Below are 21,591 nucleotides of genomic sequence, written 5' to 3'. Positions count from 1 at the left end.
TTATCTAAACCAATTTACTGTTTTGAGATTCCTTGGCCTGCGCCTGCAAGGAACAAGCAAGACAGAAATCTGCAGGAGTTCTATCTATCATTCTCAGGGGTGCATTTTTTCCCCTTTTCATCTTTTAGGCAGCCCATTGCCAAGGTAGCGGTCTCCAAAGTTCCCCTGGAGTCTGAAGGAAGGTGAGCAGGTGTAGTCCTTGTGGTATGTGAACTCTGGGGCTCCTACTTCATGCATGCGCCTTCTCTAAGACTTTGCAGCTTCCATACGCTCTGGGTTGACCTCTGTCTCCCTCACCTTTAAGCTGATGAACCAAAGCCCATTGGTGTTTTGTCAAATGTCTAGGGAAAAACAGGTTTTAGTGCTCTGGTGTACTTACCTCTCCAGGTCAGACTCTTCCTTAAAATTAACCCTGATCATCTTTTCAAATACCTTAAAAGGTGACTTTAAAAAAAGGTATTTTTGTTTTCAATGGGAGGGTAGATCCAAACAATCTCGCCAGTTCTCATCAGGTGTTGAACTTGGTCGATGTCTCTACGTGCAGAAAGCTGTGCTGCCCCAACTGAACCAAGGAGCCTCTGCAGCTGTACACTCTTCTGGTGGCAGTGTTGTAACAAAAGCTAAAATGTACTAACTGTAACAGTTTGTACAACACCACATACACGTGAACATTTAATAAACATCATCTGTTAACAGACATGTAAGATTAAATCTCCTTTCAGTGAAAATTTAGAATCCAGCACCACTTCAGTTTTCCCTCTTGGAACACTTGAACCAGGTGACATCAGGAAATGAATACGCTTTCTACTTAAGTAAAATTCTCCTAAAAAACTAACTTAACCCCTTTTAAGGCATCCAAACTTTATTTAATCATTTGCACTACAAAATTTGTGCCAGAATTGTACTTTGCCTTGACTTCTTAAATATAGAACATTAAATATAACTTTTTCTTGTTTCTTGATGACTCAAGAACACCAACTGTTACACCTTGTTCCAAAACACTGACAGAGGCTTCTGAAAGGAGACAAGACCCTATGTGTTTACATTAATCCCCGACTGCACCTCTATTCCTTCTGCCCCCATGCTCTCTCTCCCTTACTGGTTTGTGTTTGGCATTTCAGTGCATGCCTTTTCTTTTTCTCTTTCCCTTACTGTCAATTCCCTTACTGTCAAGACATTTATGCCTTTTCCCTATGCCTACTTATCCAACTTATTCCTGATCCTTCTCATTGGTTTTTAAACCAGATGTGGGTTGGAAGACCAGATTATGCTGCATTTTGTTTAAGAAAGAGCTCTTGTCAATTTCTTCCCATTGTCACTTTTTCCTTTAAAGAAGAGGGAACTCTAACATTTCAATCTGTCCTAAGATAAAAACTGGAAAAGTCTTGGTATTTGGACCTGGTCACCATGGACACACACACAAATCTACTTTATAGTATTCTGCAGTTGTTCAGAATGCAGGCAACATTAAAGCTTTTAGGTAAAGATTTGCCAAAAAAACCAAAAAGCCTAGGGGTGTTGATTTGGGCAGGCCACGAAGACTGACCTAACTGACATATGACCACCAGGCAAGGCAAGCTATAATACTTCAGGAGAGGGTGGGGTCATGGTGAGGTAGAAATAAAACCCACTGTGCTTCGGACTGATTCTGGTATTACCAAGAGTTTGCTTTAAAAGCTGGTCAAAAAGAACTAAAATGGAGAACAAGACATACCTAACAGATGGTCCCTCTTAAAACAAATCTACTTCCACATTCTAAAATATCTAAACCTTGGCCTCTGGATCCCTAACTTGATGGATAGTAAGGATGGAAAGTAAAACAAAGGGCACTCTCTTCTTGTCCGTGACACATTAAATGTGCTAAAAGCTAAAAATAAAAACCATTTCAAGCTAAATTAAGAGTTAAAACAGACTTTTAGAAATCTATCCATACTGTGGGCATTTTAACACATAGTGTTGTATCAGTTACGCAACTATACACAAAAATAAATCTTGTAAATTTTTTCCTGACATGATGGTTTCTGCCCATCAATGCAAGTAATCATATTAATTGGAATGTTACTTGAACCGATTTAATAGTAGGATACACAGCATTTACTTTGTTGAGGTAATAGTGATGTTTCTTAAATTATTAAAACGAAGTTTCCTTTCTAAACTATAAGAATTCTGCTCTCAGTGGTATGGGGATTAAGAATTCTGACTTACCAGCTTTATATGTTAAGGCTATCTTATCAAGAGAGAATACTCTCTTCTACCATTAAGGAGTGCTGTTCCATCAAAATGAGTCTTGTTTTTGCTAACCATTGTTTAAGTACTTAAGACACTTAAAAAACCCTTCTGGTGGTGAAAAATAATCACAGTGGTCATTTACTACTGAGCTTTTACCATATGCCAGCCACTGCTCTACATGTGTTAAACACACCTTATTTCATACTTGTGAAAGAGGAACTGGCTTGACACTGACACGTTTTTCTATTGGACATAAAACAACCTCACAGAACACCACCATCAGACCCTGTCACACTGGTCTCAAACACATAAGTTTTTTTAAGCACAGACAAAAACAAGGTTATTGTGCAATCATAAAAACTGAACCTCCCCTTGCAAAAGTAATGGATGTCCCTGCTGCTCTAGGTTCACTTTGGTCTGCATTCCTAGATCTCTGTTAAGATTCTCAGTCAGTCATCTGTGCTTTCTGACACCACCAGTCCCTGAGCAAACCTCACTTCCTTGAATCCTCCTTGCAAATACATAACACAAGCCCAAACCCTCTAGGTCCTTTCTAACACGTTCTTATGAAGAGCCCTGAAGCCCTCCACCGCCTCTCCCCCCCACCCCCTACAGTGTGTGATCTCCCACACTGCAAATGGGCACTGAATTCAACTTGCTGAATTATAGGTGGCTCCTGGTGGTCTCTGGCAACAGGGCACTGGCAGAAATGCAGGGCTCATGGACATCTGGCTGAAGTTCTTACTGCCTTGCATTGGAAACCTCGATAACAAAGTGTGTATCTAAAACTCCTTTTGAGGTGCAACCTGCCCTTTGGCTAGGAGGTAAGTTCATGCTGAATTGAGCTCAAATATTTCACTGAAGCCCTTTAGTATTGGGTTTATTGCGTTTTTCTAGAAAAAGGTGTCTGGAGAATATATGGGTTATCCAATTAGACTTGTCACTGTTCCCTGATGAAACTATTTTCTGACCTTCTAACACCTGCTCCTATAATCTATTGAGTGTTGACTCCCATCTACAAGAGGAATACACTGTAATGAGAGGATAGACACAGATAAGATCAGTCCCTATAAACTGGCCCTGGAGGTTGAGGTCAGAAAGACCACTGACTGGCAAAAACATTTCAAAACTTTATAAGGGATGACATATATGAGAATCTTGAGAATATAATGTAAAATGACTGACGTCAGTCAGAAAAGACTACACACTGCTGCTCTCATTTATAGGAAATATCCACCACAGGCAAATCCATACCGACAGTGTATAAGCAGTTATCTGGGACTAGGGGCGGGTCCTGGAGAGAGGGATTGCAGGGTTTCTTTTGGGGGGATGACTATACAACTCTGTGAACATACTAAAACTCACTATAGTATAAACTTTTAATGGGTGAATTTTATGATATTTAACTTGTATTTCAATAAAGATGTTTAAAAAAATCTTATAAGGACCTGACTTCAAGTTTGTCTTCGTGTCCCAAGAATTGGTTTGCTTAGTTTCAAATGCCCAGAACCAGATTTTGTCTGATCCCCGGCCTCTGTAACTGGAAATAAAAAATTACACAAGCATTATTCTTGTGGACTGCTACAGTTCTCATGAGGTGTCTCAATCTGAAATTGCATCTCTCTCTGGCCAAACATCTGCTTCCTTCATGCTTTCTCTGTAACTAACACGTTACACTTATCTCTCAGCTGACTCAATTTCACCAAGGACAATTAGGAGTTGGAAGTAGCCATTTGTGGGGAGCTTCAGGCATGAACAAGATCGTTCATTTGTGATACATCAACACTGTACCAACACTGCAGCAGGGACTTCAAGAGGTACCCCCATGGATGCTGCTGATGTATGGTCCTCCTGGCACTGACACAACCTTGGTTAAGACAAGGACAAGAACAAAGCACTGAGGTACGCTTTTAAACACCTTCAAATGAGCTATCAGTTTGTTTATTGTTTACTTTTAAGGTAGACTGAGGCTTCCTCGTGCTAAAGAGCTACGCTATAATGGCAGAAGAAAAATGAGCAGACTCTGTATTCCTGACTAGGAAATAGCAACTATTTCTCAAGTAATAGGACCACACATTACACTGATGTTGCTTTGAAAAAACCCCATAAGCATGACCTTTTAAAAACACAGACTCTCCAACATCCCCATCATCCACAAACGTTAAGAGAATAAATGGAATTCTAAAACTATATTTATCAAAGCACTTAAAAACCCTCAAACTTCCACAGTCCTAAGTACTGCCAAGAGTCTTGATGGCAATAAGATAAATCATCTCTAAGATCCACAAGGTGACCCCTTATGTAGTAACAGTACATTCCTTTTTCAGGTGGGAATTTTGGTTTAAATCTTAGGTGCTACCTGATTACCAACTAATACAATTAAATACTACAATGATATTCCAGGTTTATCACAAACACAGAAGAGCCTATGAATGATTTAAAGTCTGGAGTTTTGGTCTTCTGGAAAAGATGGCACCAGAGAAAACTTTCCACTGGTATCTATAGAAAGGAACTGATAGGTTGCTAACCACTGGTTCAGCAGTAACAGTTCGAGGGGACATTCATTGGATTCTTTCAAGTTTCTAACTTGAAAGACATCACATCCTTCTGACTCCTGTACACCCATTCCCTCTAAGGAATTCTCCAGAAGATAATGACCTCAAAAGTGGACAGCTCCTACCCAAGATGGCAAAATCAGATTAATTTTCTGACTCTTTAGTACTCTTCTCTTTACTATTAATCATTCCTCTTAAAGCCAATACGATCTTTCATCTTCATCCTATTGTTTCTGACCTCCTAAGATCTTCTTCTGCCACTTAAGAAAAAACCTCTTGTACCCCCACCCCAGACCACAGTCACTAATATGAATTTAACAGATTGTTGGATCTATTATCCTCCATCTGACCCTGCTGACAAAAATTTAATAACTGTTCTTTTAAGCACCACAGAAGGTAGGTTCCCTTTTATAGGCAACATTATATATCATATTCCAGCCTTCTGCCACAGAGAAATGGACCCTGACCTCAAATCAACATGCTTCTGCTGCAATTACAATCCTAAAAGCAAGACCTGTTCAGTCAGAAAGACCAGAATCCTGGGACCATCCCAATTATGAAAACCAGTTGGTTCTCTTCAGAGACACTTGAGTCTGACTTGCAGAAACTGTTTAACTCCATTCAAAGAATCTGTCCATTTTAAGGGACCAAAACTGCCTCACTCCTGCTAGTGAACAGTTCTTATACTTTCAATACGCCCACTACTAGAACACTACTTCTATGTGGACACGGGGTTGATGCAAGCTTGCTGCACACTAACTTATCCTGTACAGTTAGCTAATTGTTAGGGATTTTCAGATATTCAAACCACCTTCTCAATGTGTTCAACTCCAGGTGTATTCCTGGCAGTCTTGCTGGAGAGCACTGACATACAACAGAGAGTTAAGACTATCATTACTTTACGGTTATGGAAACCTAGTGAGGCTCAGTGACTTGTTCAAGTCACACATCTGATAAGTGGCAGAAACTGAGAGCAGATTCTAGACCTGCCTGACTCCAAGTCCTCAACTTTTAATCATTTCCCCATACTGCATATACGCTCAGTGTTGCAAATTCCTCCATCATTCTAACTGCTCACCTCAACAAGTTTATCTATTCACTACTGCTACCAAGAAACTGTCAAACTATTTCTCAATCTTAACTGACCCTCGTAACAATCACTTCTCTTTTAATGGCAGATTTTAGAGTTTAGAGTCCTTCTCACTTAAACAAATTTCACTGAATTTCACTTTTCGTAAGGTGTTTAGTGTATACATTTGGAGTTAACAGGGGTAGCTGAGAGTAATTAGTGAGTTTGCTCTGAAGGTAAAGAAAAGACAACTCATTTGGATTATTTGATTATATATATTCAGATCAGAGTTCTTCTGTATGTCTGATTTGTAATAGAATCTACATTTGTTATAGTATATACTGGAAATTATTCTTAGATAACGGAAAGGCTTATTGTACTTATGGTCCTAACCCCTCTGTTTAATTGTGTTAATAATATATTAAGGCAAAGGCTGAACTGATTAGGTATACTCGAGAGTGATTAAAATAAGGCTATTTCACATAGCTAGTCAGCAAGATGTTCAGTTATATTAGTATTTGGTTCCTAAGTTCTCAGATAAATAATTAATAGTATTAATAATTACCTATTAGTTCACTATTTAGAAGGTACAAAGGTGTTTTCAAGATTAAAGATGTCAGTTATTTAACAAAAACCGGGTTATACTGACACATAGCTAGATCTCCTGCCATCAAATACATTATTCAACGTGTGGTTGTCTGGAAAGTACCCAACTTTAGAAATATTATCTTTAATAGGTATTGTGGGAAGAACTGCATTCTTCCCCATCCCCGAGGCATTCTCAAGCCCTAACATCCAATACCAGTAAATATACTCTTACTTGGAAACAGGGTCGGTCTCTGCAGAGACCTAGGTAATTACCATTACCTAGAGTGTGTGAAGGAAATGCCAACCCACTCCAGTATTCTTGCCTAGAGAATCCCATGCGCAGAGGAGTCTGGTGGGCTACAGTCCACGGGGTCGCCAAGAGTCGGACACAACTTAGCGACTAAACAACAACAACAGAGTATATGGTCACCTCTACCTAGCTGTGGCAGACAATGCTAGTTGCAAACAATATCCATTCTCCTACAGTTTTGTGAGGTGGTTTCATACCTAACTAATATACAAGTTAGAAGAGATCATACTGTAGTAGGGTGGGCCATAATCTAATGACTGGTGTCCTGAGGAGGGAGATCTGGAGGAAGGCCCAGAAGGATGACGGCAGAAAGTAGAGACATACAGCTAAACTCTGAGGCCCATCAGGAGTGTTAGTGACTGTCAGCAGCTAGAAAGGAGCAAAGAAAGATCGTTCCCTACAGACCTGCCAGCACCTTAAGTTCAGAGTTCGGCCTTCTGAACTTTGAGAGAATACAATTCTGCCGTTTGAAGTCTGCAGTGGCTGGTGTGGCAACCCTGGGAAACTCATGTTGTGCATCAGAATCTAAGAACTTAACAACGTCAACACGGCCTTCATGGTTCTCCAACCCTGGAGAAATCCTCTTCACTCATCTCCGTTGGCTTTCCTTCTCTCCCTGAATATAGATTATTTCTCAAGGAGCAGTTCTCTGGTTCTGGCTCTTACAAACACATTTTCCTGTTAAGAGTCAATGTGTCCCTGCTAAAAGTGCTAAAGTGGTCACCTCCAGTCCTGACCTCAAGGGCTCTGAGGCATGTTGCCTGGTCATCACCCAAGCACAGTTCACAAAGAATTGACCTTGCTGAGTTAACTCTTAAACTGGGCTTCTACCTCCTCCCAATGACTTTCACAGTAGTTATGGTATTTAACAGATTCCTATCAAGTGCATGTGAAAAGTTGACTCATTGGAAAAGACTCTGATGCTGGGAGGGATTGGGGTCAGGAGGAAAAGGGGATGACAGAGGATGAGATGGCTGGATGGCATCACCGACTCGACGGACATGAGTCTGAGTGAACTCTGAGAGTTGGTGATGGATAGGGAGGCCTAGCGTGCTGCGATTCATGGGGTCGCCAAGAGTCGGACACGACTGAGCGACTGAACTGAACTGATCAAGTGTATGATTACCATTATTTTTTGCACCATTAAGAAAGAAAAAGTAACTGTAAAGATTATTAATTGTAAAGCATATCTGAATTTAGAGATAATAAAATGTAAAAAACTGTGACTTATAATGACAATAATGTTATCTCTTTTTCTAGTCATCCATGAACCTGACTTTCTTATTCCTCAAACCACATATTCATTAACACCAGGTAGTAATGATTCTTCCTTTACAAAGTTTCTTCATACCCATTTTCTTTACAGTATGACTTCAAGTATCTTCTTTAACACAAAGACAACTGTACTGTAACTGGCTTTTGGACTGTCCCTCCCCAGCCAACCCCCTATGAATTTGACCAATATCAAATTTTCCTAAAATATCTGAAAATATTTTTTCATTCCATTTAAGGTAGACTCCTTATTACCACTAGGATACAACCCAAGCTTACTTGGCCTAGCTGTGGTAGACACTGCTAATTGCAGACAATATTTATTCTATAATTTTGTAAGGCAGTTACATACCCAACATACATATATATGTATATAGCCCCAGATTATCTTGCAGCTAGGAAAGGCCATGCATGTGACATCATCTGGCAGTTTTTTTGAGAGTTCTAGAAACATTTTCCATACAAGCATTACCCCTTTCTAAAATACAAGGCTAAAGATGAAGCAAAAAACCTACAACCACGAACTAATAAGTATACATCTGACAAACTAAAGATGGTGGACTGCAAAAACACAAGGGGCCTAGGTCACTGTAGAGCCACTATACTACTCCTGGACTTTCTATTTCTGAACATTTTATGCAATAAAAAAAAAAAATCCTGTTTGGTTTAAGCCACTTTGAAGGGATTGTTGTATGTAGTTGAATGCAATTCTAACTGAAACTAGCATTTGAGGCTTTTCAAACATGTTCTCAACCACTCATTTTTCTTCTTTCCCATTATAGTCTATACTTGCAGGTTTTCATGCTTTATTCACATCACTGTGCTTTGAATTCACTGCTTTATCAAACATGCAGTGAATGTTCTTCCACACCTCTGAGCTTCTATACATTTTCAAAGGAATGTTATTCCCTCGCTTGGGTAAACTCCTACTTATTACGTAAGATCCAGCTCAAACATGCAGTGTTAACTTGATCTTTCCTGTGTGAGCCTGTCACACTGTTTATACCTCTGGCCTAGTTTTAATTGCTGACTTACTCATCTGCTTTCTCAATTAATGGTGTTAACTCCTCGGATGCAAGCACTGTCATTTTCATCATATATCCCCCCAAGTTTGGCACATGGTTAAGTTTTTAATAAATAATTTTAATAAAGAATAAAACACGAATTGCATTTTTTAAAACTGGTACTTTTTGTACTGAAAGTAATTCACAATTCATTAGTATGTGAACTGTGCCATAATATATGTGTCCCATGAGATACTGTTCAACTACTTTCTTTCTACTCATGTGTAACTTACCAAAATATATGGTAGGACTGATAGCACCTAAAAAATCCCAGTTACCATGTTTTATTCTTCTTAATATTTCCTATAGGATACAGCACAAAACTTATCTAGTAAGCACTTAAAAATGCCTCCCCATACTTTATAGAATCATGGAAAACACAGAAGACACGATACCTATGGAGGAAGACTGGGGACTAATCAGAAGGTCCTCTTGCACTTGCTCACTTCCTGGCACTGTCTGCTGATCACTCAGTGAACTCTGAGACGCACTGACAGGCTGGGATACTTCCTCATGGACCTCCTCGTCACTTAGCCTTTCCACTTTGACCCGGACATCTTCCTCGGCACCCAGAGGCAAGGCAGTTTTTGTGCTCTCGCAAGTCACATAATCAGTCATTCTTCTCCCTGTCTCAGATGGGCCAGGTAATTCTAAAGTCCGGGTATTTTCTGCTTGCTTAACCTTATCAGGCTGATTCCTTCGATCAATTCCAAAAGGAAAAGTCCAGGGAAAAGCTAGAGAAGAGTCAACTGGTTGATTTCTATTTTCTGAATAGGAAGTTGAAGAATTCAACACCTGGGGAGAACTTGTTTGTGTGCTGCACTTTACAGGACTTTCAGGAGACATAACAATGTAGCTTTTGCGCTTTCTCCGTGATTCTCGGCAGACAGGGATGGTTCTTTCTACCACACTGCACTCTGAAGACACTGGAGAAATGCTTCCATCTCGAGACGTAAAATTGCAGTTAGAGTTATTTTCTTGTCCAGCATCCAGACCCTTTTCTGGTTGGCTGTTGGGTGTATTCCATAAAATGCTTGATTTCATGAACTCTGAGCAGGTGCTAGCAACACTGAACATTTGCATATAGCTGGCTGCAGCTAGAACATCAATGATATTTTCTGTGTTAATTGACAGAGTAGCTGTGTACGCATACTCTAAAAGGGGTATAAAGCCAGTCACTGTAACATGATGCAAATCCAACACATTCTTGTTCTCATCTTCTGCTTGGCCTACAAGTTTGGTGCGAAAGAAATCACTGCAAGCTGCTAATACCACCTTATGTGCCCGGAAGATTTTGTCCTGGACACGAATAGTGATATCACAAAAATGTCCATCATTTCGAAGCATATTTAGCTTTCCAAGCATTTCCTGGCTGTGGGAAGAGGAGCTATGAGTAAATGTTTTCACACCCATCTTTCCCTTCCTCTTCTATAGATGCTCTTCAAGGATGCAAATGAATCAGAAATGTCCTAAAAGATACATAAAATAAGCATTAATTAATGGATCAGTAGCTGAAATACAAGGTGATTGAGATTGTTTTCATGAGGCCACCATGCTAAATAGAAAGGTGAAAGATGGCCAGGGGAAAGTCCAAGCAAAGAGCTATGTTAAAATAGACTCCCAGTGCCTGCTCCCTGAAGCATCCTCCCAGAGGAGTCCGTGTGCTCACGTCACACGCACAGCTTACACAAGACGAGTCCCTATAACTGCCACTGCTTGCAAACCACATGCCAGATAATGTTCAAATGCATCACATTTCATAATTTGATTGTCATGATGTCTCTACTAATAGGTACATTTTATTGCTGTTGAAGAGAAAAGGGCTGGCTAACTACCTTGAAGAAATCAAAAGTTGTTAAGTTGCAAACCCAGGGTTCAAATCCAGGCAGGCTGGCCCCAGAATCTGCACCCTAAACCTCAATGCTTTATCCTGCCTCTTTTAGGACATGAGATGAGTAAGTACAAGTGGCCAAGAGTCTAGGTCTTAGAATGTAATAGGTCTGCATTCTTTCTTCAACAATTCCTCCAAGGTTGTTATAAGAACTAAATGAAACATGCGAAGTACATGCTTAAGCATGGTATTCGGCACTTTGTGAATGCGCAACAAGAGAAAAGTGACTGCTTTTTATGTTACTAACACAACAAAACCACATTTCTGGTAGGAAATTTATAAAACAAATGTTTAAAATCCGACACTTGATTGGGTTTTTCCTTAAAAAAAAAAAAAAAAGACTGATTTGCCTTTATCAGATTTTACATTTACTAAAAATTAAGAAAACTGACATTCTTAAATACTTTTAATTTCTAAAATCTAATAATACTTCTAAATACTAGTTCTTATAGTACTTTCCCCTTAAACTGTTGTGAAAGGGAAGTCGCTCAGTCGTGTCCGACTCTTTGCAACCCCAAGGACTGTAGCCTACCAGGCTCCTCCATCCATGGGATTTTCCAGGCAAGAGTACTGGAGTGGGGTGCCATTTCCTTCATCCACTATGTGAAGTCAGGGAGGCTTATATTAGCCCCTTGATAAAGATAAGAAAGATAATGCTCAGGGAAGTTAAGTGACTAACAAATGATAACCGAAGCTAAGATCTGAGTCTTTTTACTGTTTGATCACAGTACTTTTCCAATATGAAAACACATAGCTATTATTTTATCTAAGATAAATAACCTTTAACAAAAAGTACTAAAAGACAAAACAAAGCATATTCGGGGAAATATTTTTTGTAAGCCATCTTTAGATAAAGACGTTTCAAATACCTCAAAATTAGAGCTACCAGTTTAAAAAAAAATGATGTTTAAAAGTTGATGAATATTTAATTGACCTGGGAAAATGTGTGGTTCTGAGCATTAAATAATGCACAATCACTAAATACAGTGAACTCAATAGTAGTAGTTATGTGTTTAGTGAAAAATATCAGAGTACACAGACAATAACCATCTTTGTGAAATATATACATATGTGTATGTATTTGTACACACCGACACACAAACAGAGCAAGAGAACATAAGATCTTAATTAGAGATTCATGGATTCACTAAGGGGCCATGATCTTCTTGAAACTGTACACAGAAAGATATCTGCATGCATAGATGGTAGCTTCTTCATATTTATGCAAAACATATGGGTGTTTATTCTTTTTCACATTAAACATTTTTTTTTCTTTTAAAAAGCACCGTAATAGGGCTTGAGGCTTCCCAGGTGGCTCAGTGGTAAAGAACTCATCTGCCAATGCAGGAGACCTGGGTTTGATCCCTGGATAGGGAAGATCCCCTAGAGGAAGACATGGCAACCCACTCCAGGATTCTTGCCTGGGAAATTCCATGGACAGAGGCGCATGGCAGGCTACATGCTATGGGGTAGAGAGCTGGACGCATCTGAGCATGCACACACATCCTAAGGCTTCAGTTTCTCCTGGTTTGGACCCCGAAAGTCATGCAGAGTAGGCCTTTTTCTTTCCCCTTGAAAAAGCTTTCAAAAACTGAAGATGGCAGTCACATTTCTTTCCTAAGGTTCTCTTCTATAAGCTAAACATCCCTTGTCCCTCTAAGTGCCTCTTAAAATTTAATGAATATCCTTGCTCTGCGCAACAATCTCCACTTCCCATATTCCCTTAAGACTGGTTCAAAGAGTTGCATACAATATGACAGGTATGGCAGAATTATAACTTGAGCATAACTTTATTATCTTTACCTTCCTTATCTCAGCACAAATAAGACTAAACTGGGTATTGGGACGGTGAAGCCATACTACTGATTTTGTTTACACTAATGAAAACTTAATAATTGACTTATTAGATGTGAGGAACTTTATTATGTAAGAGAGGAACACAATTACAAGTAAAACATTGTCCTTTACCTCATTAAGCTTACAGTCTTTATGAAAATGACATATGTACTTAATTAAGACTACACAGCTAGTGCTACATGAAAGCAAACAATGAAACATTTCATTCTGAGTGTGCAAGGCAGAAGAAGAATCACAGAGGGCAGGGCCTCATGAAAGAACTCTGCAGGTGATAAAGCAAACAGGAGCACCAAGCTCTCGTGGGACCTCACACGAGCTCAGTGAGTGCTCACCATCCTGACATGCCTCGGGTGCACTGTACTGGCCAACTGTTGTTAATGGCACTGTAAAGTGAAGTCGCTCAGTCGTGTCTGACTCTTTGTGACCCCATGGACTGTAGCCTACCAGGCTCCTCTGTCCACAGGATTTTCCAGGCAAGAATACTGGAGTGGGTTGCCACTTCCTTCTCCAGGAGATCTACCCGACCCAGGGATTAAACCCAGGTCTCCCTCATTGTAGGCAGATGCTTTACCATCTGAGCCACCAGGGAAGTTACTCTAAATGTGAGGATGCAGAGGTCAATGTTAGTTCAAACATCAATCCATTACATAAACAACCCCTTTGAATGTTCTTTGTAGGTAAATGTACATGTGAAGGGGAAATAATTTTTAAAAAGACATTCTGATGATTTCCAGCTGAATAGATACAAATAATCCACTGAATATTCTAATATAAGAGGACCAAATGATCAATCTAAGAATCTTCTTGGTCTGATAACACAATAAATGGCATAAAACCTTGTGCCAAGACAGCCAGGTAAGGCCACTGAAACAATTAACTTAACCACATCAAAGGTAACAGTTCAAACATAAACCTGCTCCATTCTACTTTCCCAAAGACAAGTAATCGTAAGACACCAAGCAGCTAGGATTGATCTAACCAAAGTATTATTCAACATACTTATTGATTTCTCTCTCATAGGAATGAGATGAAGAGGAAAAAAAATGGGAAGGTTTTACATCAAGTTTTTTGTTCATTTGCTACACCCCAGTAAACTGGCTTCTTTAAAAAGCCCAGCCATCAAGAGCACTTAGTTTGATGGAGATCACATGGTTCAGGCAGGAACATGCCTTCAAGCAAGTGACACTCATAATCCAGGGACCATGTGCATGAACAAAGGTGTGAAGGCAAGAAATCAAATAGTGTATTTGGAGACCATGTGCAACGGGATTTTGAAAACATCTCAATCGCAATTTGGGTGGAGGTTCCAAACAACAGATACTACCATTTCAAAGTGAGGTGCAAGGCAACCTATGCAAGGAGGTAATGAGTTAAATATCAGAAAACGAGTCCTGTGGAGAGAGACCAGTGTGTTTTGAGTTCCAAACCCTTTCCCACTCCCTTCTACTCCCCTGTAAGGGAAAGGAGTTGAGGCAAGTTTGCCCTTTGTTTTAGGTCTATGCAAAATGTGTCACACTTGAAACAAATCTAAAGGATACAAGTCTGATTTAAACTCTAGCCAAGACTAGGAAGTATGCTTACCACCTCCCAACAGTAAATAAAAGCAATACCTGGAGTGGCAAGGATCCTCTGGAGCCCCAGCCCTGGGTGCACGCCCTATTCTGCTGTGTGTCACTGTGGGACCTTAGGCAAGTCACTAGACTGCACCTTCATTTCTTCAGCAGTGAGACAGGGTAAGACAACCTACCTCAGAGTTCTGAGGATTAACTGGCCTGATACATGTGAAGTGCTTTAAACAGTACTCAGCATGAAATAAATGCTACAGAACACCAGTCCTGGTGCTGCTGCTACTGTTATTAGAGACCTTTCTTCTTACTCAATCCTGTGCCTCTCCCAATCCTTGATGGGCCTGAAACCACAGTCACCAAATACGGAAGAATAAAAAGGCAGAGGGGAAAAACAGAAAGAAAAAGGAAGCCAAACAAATCTCTTTCCACTGCAGACCTCTAGTAGGCCTGCGGTGGGCAAATAAGAAAACCTATAACTCTGAATTAAGTTTATTAGTTCTTGAAAATAATGTTTCTATTCCCTAAAAGTGACCAGAAAAGTTATGATAACTTGCCCTTCAAGGAACTGGAGGGAGTACTAACCCTACGGGACAAATTTATATGTATGGTGGAAGACAAAAATAAAATAAATTCTAAGTATCTTCTGCAAATCATGTTTGTACAACATAATGGTTACACACATATGGTACACAGCATAATAAAGATGGAGGTATGGGATGGGAGGAAGATGAAGATTAGACTGGGAAATGCCAGATATAATTTTGTTCCCCTCCTATATTCTCATTAAAACCAATCAAGGACAGAAAAGAAAGTTTCTGATGTTTCTGAGTTTAAGATGCCTCCAACAGGAATATCCAGGTGGAATTTACATACGAAAATGTCTGTACTCGTTGACTGTGTTTAGTAGCAGATGCAACACTGGGACCTTTAGATACAACCCAGCAACTCCCACCCGCCGAAAAGAATAGAAAACATGTCCATACAGAAACGTATGGACATACATTCACAGAGCATAGCAGTATTATTCATAATATTCAAAAAGTGAAAACAATCCAAATATCCACCATGATAAATGGACAAATAAAATGTGGTATATTTATACAATGGAATATTATTTCACAACAAAGAAATTAAGTACTGATATATGCTACAACATGGATAAAATCTGAAAACATGCTACATGAAAAGGCCAGTTACAAAGGGCTACATTATTGTATGATTCCATTTATAGGCAATGTTCCAAACAGGCAAATCTATAAAGACAGAAAGTAAATGAGTGCTTGCCTAGGGTTGGGGGGGCAGTAGGGGAAATTTGGGGTTAACAGCTAAGGGATTCAGGGATTTTTTTTTAGATAACAGAAAATGGTCTAAAATTGATACACAAATCAGCGAATACACTAAAAGTCACTGAACTGTACACTTTAAATGGGTGAATATGTAGGGTATGGTATACTAATTTTAAAATCTAAACCTAGAGATTTAAGAAGTTCAACACACCTAAACAAGATAAATTCAAATAAGTCCATGCTCAGATACAAACTGCTGGAAACAAAAAGACAAAGGGAAAAATCTTAAAAGCAGTAAGAAGGGAATGACTCCCTACTTATAAGGGGAAAATAATTCAAATAATGGAGTACTTCTCATCAGAAACCATGAGGTAAGAAGGAAGTGACACAACACTTTCTAAGTACCCAAATAAAGAACAGCCAACCAAGAACACTACAGCCAACAAAAATACCCTTCAGGAAGAAGGAGAAAATCAACGCATTCTCATGTGAATGAAAACTAGAGAATCGGCTGTTGTCAGCAGATTCGCTCACAAGGAATAAGTTCAGATTGCTCCTGAAATGAAAGGAAGAATAATGAAAAGTAAAAACATATAACTGAGTCTTCGAACTGTGCAAGTCCACTCATATGTGGGTGTTTTTCCAACAGTGAATACTACAATACTACTGGGTCTGCGGTTGGCTGAATTTGAAGATGTGGAACCGTGGATACAGAGAAACTATCAGATTCGAAAGGCTGACTATAACTTATACACAGATTATCTACTCTGCAGAGAGTCAGCTCAGTGCCCCTAACTGCTGCCGTGTTCAAGGGTCAACTGTACAGGTTACAGTCTTCCCTCTTCCTCTGACTTTTCTAAATTATGTTTCACATAATTGAAGCAAAAACCATCCTAATGTTGATGTGATTCTCAAAGTATGTAAAGTAAATATTTAAGACAATTATAAACAGGGGAGTGTAACTTCAAAAGAGGGAAGCCTTCACTCAGACTGATACTGTACTGCCATCAGGGGACTGTGATAAGTTATTTACGTACATATAATACCTAGCGCAGATTCAAAATAATATGTAAAAAGACATGCCCTCAAAACACCAAGGATAGATCAAAATGAAATTTTCAACAAGGTACAATAAGCCACAGGAAGGCAGGAAAATAATAGAAACAAAGAACAGAGGGAACAAACAAAAACAAAAATAAAAGGGTCTACTTAAGTCTCAACATATCAATAATTTCCTTGAATGTACACAGTCCAAATAAAAACAACTAGAAGACAAAGATTGGTAGGATGGATATTTTAAAAACATGAACCAACTACATGCTATCCATAAGACACTCATTTCAAAATAATGATATAAGGAGGTGTAAAGTATTATAACACGATGAAAAAAATACAGAATTATACTGTCCAACGAAGGAACTGCCAGTCACATGTGGTAATTTTAATTTAAATCAATTAAACTAAATTAAATTGAAAATTCAGCTCCTCAATCACACTAGACACATTTAAAGTAATATGCAAAAAAAGCACTTGTACTGAATTAGTAATGTGCACGTATCACTTCATTTTAAAAAAGTTCTCCAAAACTCTATTATAAATGAAAATGCCCACATTCTCAGTTATTTAACTAATCTGCAGTTAATAAAGGTTTTTTTATATTGTGGCAAAATAAAACAAAATTTGTCATTTTAAAGTGTACAGTACAGGGCTTTAAGGACATTCACACTGTTGTTCAACCATCACCAGTATGTCCAGAACTTTTCATCATTCCGAAATGACAGTATCCATCAAACAATAACTCCTCACTCCTCATTCTCCACTCTCTACCAGACTCTGGCAGCCAACCTTCTAATTCTCTATGAATTTTCCTACTCTAGGTACATCATATAAGTGGAAGCATCAAATAGTTGTCCTTTTGCAACTGGCTTATTTCATTTAGCACAAAGTCTTCATCCACTCTGTAGCATGTACCAGAATTCCCCTCCTTTTTAAAGACTGTATAATATCCCATTGTATATTTTATTTACATATTCATCCTCTGCTTAACTAATGAAAGCACGATTTATTTACAAATTCGAAGAATCTCCAGGTAGAGATCAATCTTAGAGGTCATTTAGTTCCATAGCCTTCTAATACTTAAATCATTTGACACAAATTACCACAACTGTAAAATTCTGTATCATCTTAAGAGTGGCTACCACTTTAAGCTGTTCACATTTCTCTTTTCCAAGTTGGAAACTACCACCAGTATTTTAATTTAGCCATGGCACATATGACAGAGGATATTCACATGTATGATACACCTCCATGGGCAAGGGCAGATTTTAAAAACTGTGCTCAATATATGTTAACATAAAATTTACCATTGTAACCATTTTAAATTGTCAGTTCAGTGGCATAAAGTTCATTCACACTGCTGTGCAGATAGCACCATTACCTATTTCTAAAATTTTGTCATTGACAAGGATAGATTTTGACAACACTCAAAAGAACTGCAGAGAACAAAAGCATTACAGACTTTACTTTGGCATGATAGTCCCAAAAGAATCTTACAAAGTGTGTAAGAAATAAGCTCATCATTTAAATATATCAAGAAACTTCATTTTATATAAAGAAAGTATGTTCAATTTCATTTTTAAAAATTGAGCTTTATTTAATAAGAAGGAATCCTGATTTTATTTTTCTGATTCTCTACTCCACAGGCAATATTAAAAAAGCAGCACACAGGTAGGTAAAATTTACAGAATCACACTGTACGTTACTACAAATTTTTTCATGGAATCATTCATGCTTATAGTCAATATGGACATGCAATTGACACCTAGCTGACTCATCTATTTTATTAAAAATTTATTCATGGATAGAATAAAACAGAAGTAACCATGATAATCACAAACACATAAATAATTCACAATTGCCACAACTGTTAGTGGTACTGTACATTAGTAATGGTTCTATACAATAGCTCTAGCTTTAACTCACAACTGACTAACAGCAATCACAAAACCTCTGGTAAAGAGATAACCAGTGCAAGTTCGATGCATGAAGCAGAGCACTCAAAGCCAGTCTCTGGGACAAAACAGAGGGATAGGGTGGGGAGGGGATGGGTTCAGGATGGGGGGACACATGCACACGCGTGGCTAATTCATGTTGATGTATGGCAAAAACCACCATCAGTTCAGTTCAGTTCCGTTCAGTCGCTCAGTCGTGTCCGACTCTTTTCGACCCCATGAATAGCAGCATGCCAGGCCTCCCTGTCCATCACCAACTCCCGGAGTTCACTCAGACTCACGTCCATCGAGTCAGTGATGCCATCCAGCCATCTTATCCTCTGTCGTCCCCTTCTCCTGCCCCTAGTCCCTCCCAGCATCAGAGTCTTTTCCAGTGAGTCAACTCTTCGCATGAGGTGGCCAAAGTACTGGAGTTTCAGCTGCAGCATCATTCCTTCCAAAGAAATCCCAGGGCTGATCTCCTTCAGAATGGACTGGTTGGATCTCCTTGCAGTCCAAGGGACTCTCAAAGAGTCTTCTCCAACACCACAGTTCAAAAGCATCAATTCTTCGGTGCTCAGCTTTCTTCACAGTCCAACTCTCACATCCATACATGACCACTGGAAAAACCATAGCCTTGACTAGATGGACGTTTGTTGGCAAAGTAATGTCTATGCTTTTGAATATGCTATCTAGGTTGGTCATAACTTTTCTTCCAAGGATAAGCGTCTTTTAATTTCATGGCTGCAATCATCATCTGCAGTGATTTTGGAGCCCCAAAAAATAAAGTCTGACGCTGTTTCCCCGTCTATTTCCCATGAACTGAAGGGACCAGATGCCATGATCTTTGTTTTCTGAATTTTGAGTTGTAAGCCAACTTCTTCACTCTCCTCTTTCACTTTCATCAAGAGGTTTTTTAGTTCCTCTTCACTTTCTGCCATAAGGGTGGTGTCATCTGCATATCTGAGGTGATTGATATTTCTCCTGGCAATCTTGATTCCAGCTTGTGGTTCTTCCAGTCCAGCGTTTCTTCTGATGTACTCTGAATATAAGTTAAATAAGCAGGGTGACAATATACAGCCTTGATGTACTCCTTTTCCTATTTGGAACCAGTCTTGGTTCCATGTCCAGTTCTAACTTGCTTCCTGACCTGCATACAAATTTCTCAAGAGGCAGATCAGGTGGTCTGGTATTCCCATCTCTTTCACAATTTTCCACAGTTTATTGTGATGCACACAGTCAAAGGCTTTGGCATAGTCAATAAAGCAGAAATAGATGTTTTTCTGGAACTCTCTTGCTTTTTCCATGATCCAGCGGATGTTGGCAATTTGATCTCTGGTTCTTCTGCCTTTTCTAAAACCAGCTTGAACATCTGGAAGTTCACGGTCACGTATTGCTGAAGCCTGGCTTGGAGAATTTTGAGCATTACTTTACTAGCGTGTGAGATGAGTGCAATTGTGTGGTAATTTGAGCATTCTTTGGCATTGCCCTTCTTTGGGATTGGAATGAAAACTGACCTTTTCCAGTCCTGTGGCCACTGCTGAGTTTTCCAAATTTGCCTGCATATTGAGTGCAGCACTTTCACAGCATCATCTTTCAGGATTTGGAATAGCTCAACTGGAATTCCATCACCTCCACTAGCTTTGTTCGTAGTGATGCTTTCTAAGGCCCCCTTGACTTCACATTCCAGGATGTCTGGCTCTAGGTCAGTGATCACACTATCGTGATTATCTGGGTCATGAAGATCTTTTTTGTACAGTTCTTCTGTGTATTCTTGCCACCTCTTCTTAATATCTTCTGCTTCTGTTAGGTCTATACCATTTCTGTCCTTTATCGAGCCCATCTTTGCATGAAATGTTCCCTTGGTATCTCTAATTTTCTTGAAGAGATTTCTAGTTTTTCCCATTCTGTTGTTTTCCTCTATTTCTTTGCATTGATCGCTGAGGAAGGCTTTCTTATCTCTTCTTGCTGTTCTTTGGAACTCTGCATTCAGATGCATATACCTTTCCTTTTCTCCTTTGCTTACATTTACATAATTATTGTAAAGTAATTAGCCTCCAATTAAAAACAAAAACAAAAACCTCTGATAAGACCCTGTCCTTTGAAGACTCCTAACTCAAACTGGTCAAGAACAGGAACTCTGGCCATCAACAGTATTTGAAGATACAGACAACTATGGAAAAACATTACACTTTTATACAGTCAATACTATATTAAGTGTTTCCAGAGGAACTGTATGCCGGACTGTGAGCTATGTCTCTGGAACTGATAGTTTTCATTCTCTTACTCTACAGATATTACTTTTCATGGCTTGATCATTATCTTAGAGCTTAAAGAGATAATGGAGGAATAGGTCAAAAAGAGGCAAATTTTCCCCCTCAATGGGGAAAAAACCCTCAGAAAATAGAATGAAGGAACTTGAATTTTAAAGCTGAAAGAAGATTATGGTTTAAAAAGTTTAGTTCAACAAACATTATCAGGTGCTAAATATAAATACTATGCTAAAAAGCCCAGAAAGGTTAACCAGTTACAACTCAATGGAAGACAGGAGTGGAGCCTCAGATTACTTGATTCTTGGAGTCTACTGTTTTATACAAAAATCACAGTTAAAAATAGGACCTGCAACCAGTACTCCTAAATTACAACAAGTACTCTTTCCATTGATTTCATAATAGTATAAGAATGACTGTTTCCATATAGGAACAATTGGAAACAGCTTGGGATAGGAAAAGGTTGCTGCTGCTGCTGCTGCTAAGTCGCTTCATTAGGACTCATTAAATACCTTTTTAAATTGTCAAAGATTTAGTTAGGCAAATTCTGTAACAAAATGATGTTTGAAATAAAGAAACTCCTGTTGGACCAGAATTTTAAAAGCTGTTTAGTCTTTGCTGCAAAATAACCTAAAGAGGAAA

General features: G+C 39.0%; 1 protein-coding gene across 5 annotated transcripts in view; it reads right to left on the bottom strand.

Moving 5' to 3' along the window:
- ZBTB44 (zinc finger and BTB domain containing 44) overlaps positions 1 to 21,591 on the bottom strand; it is a 59,256-nt gene that overhangs the window by 17,424 nt on the left and 20,241 nt on the right. For all 5 annotated transcript variants that reach the window (XM_027532673.1, XM_027532672.1, XM_027532674.1 and 2 more), the window contains exon 2: positions 9,483 to 10,556. In XM_027532673.1, coding sequence (XP_027388474.1) covers positions 9,483 to 10,500 — 1,018 coding nt within the window. In that variant the 5' untranslated portion in view covers positions 10,501 to 10,556. The remainder of the gene's footprint in view (positions 1 to 9,482; positions 10,557 to 21,591) is intronic.

The sequence above is a fragment of the Bos indicus x Bos taurus genome, chromosome 29 (genome assembly GCF_003369695.1).
Source record: "Bos indicus x Bos taurus breed Angus x Brahman F1 hybrid chromosome 29, Bos_hybrid_MaternalHap_v2.0, whole genome shotgun sequence".
In the NCBI taxonomy this organism is placed as follows: domain Eukaryota; kingdom Metazoa; phylum Chordata; class Mammalia; order Artiodactyla; family Bovidae; genus Bos; species Bos indicus x Bos taurus.
The sequence above is the reverse complement of the archived record's forward strand: the minus strand, read 5'-3'. Positions and strand labels throughout refer to the sequence as shown.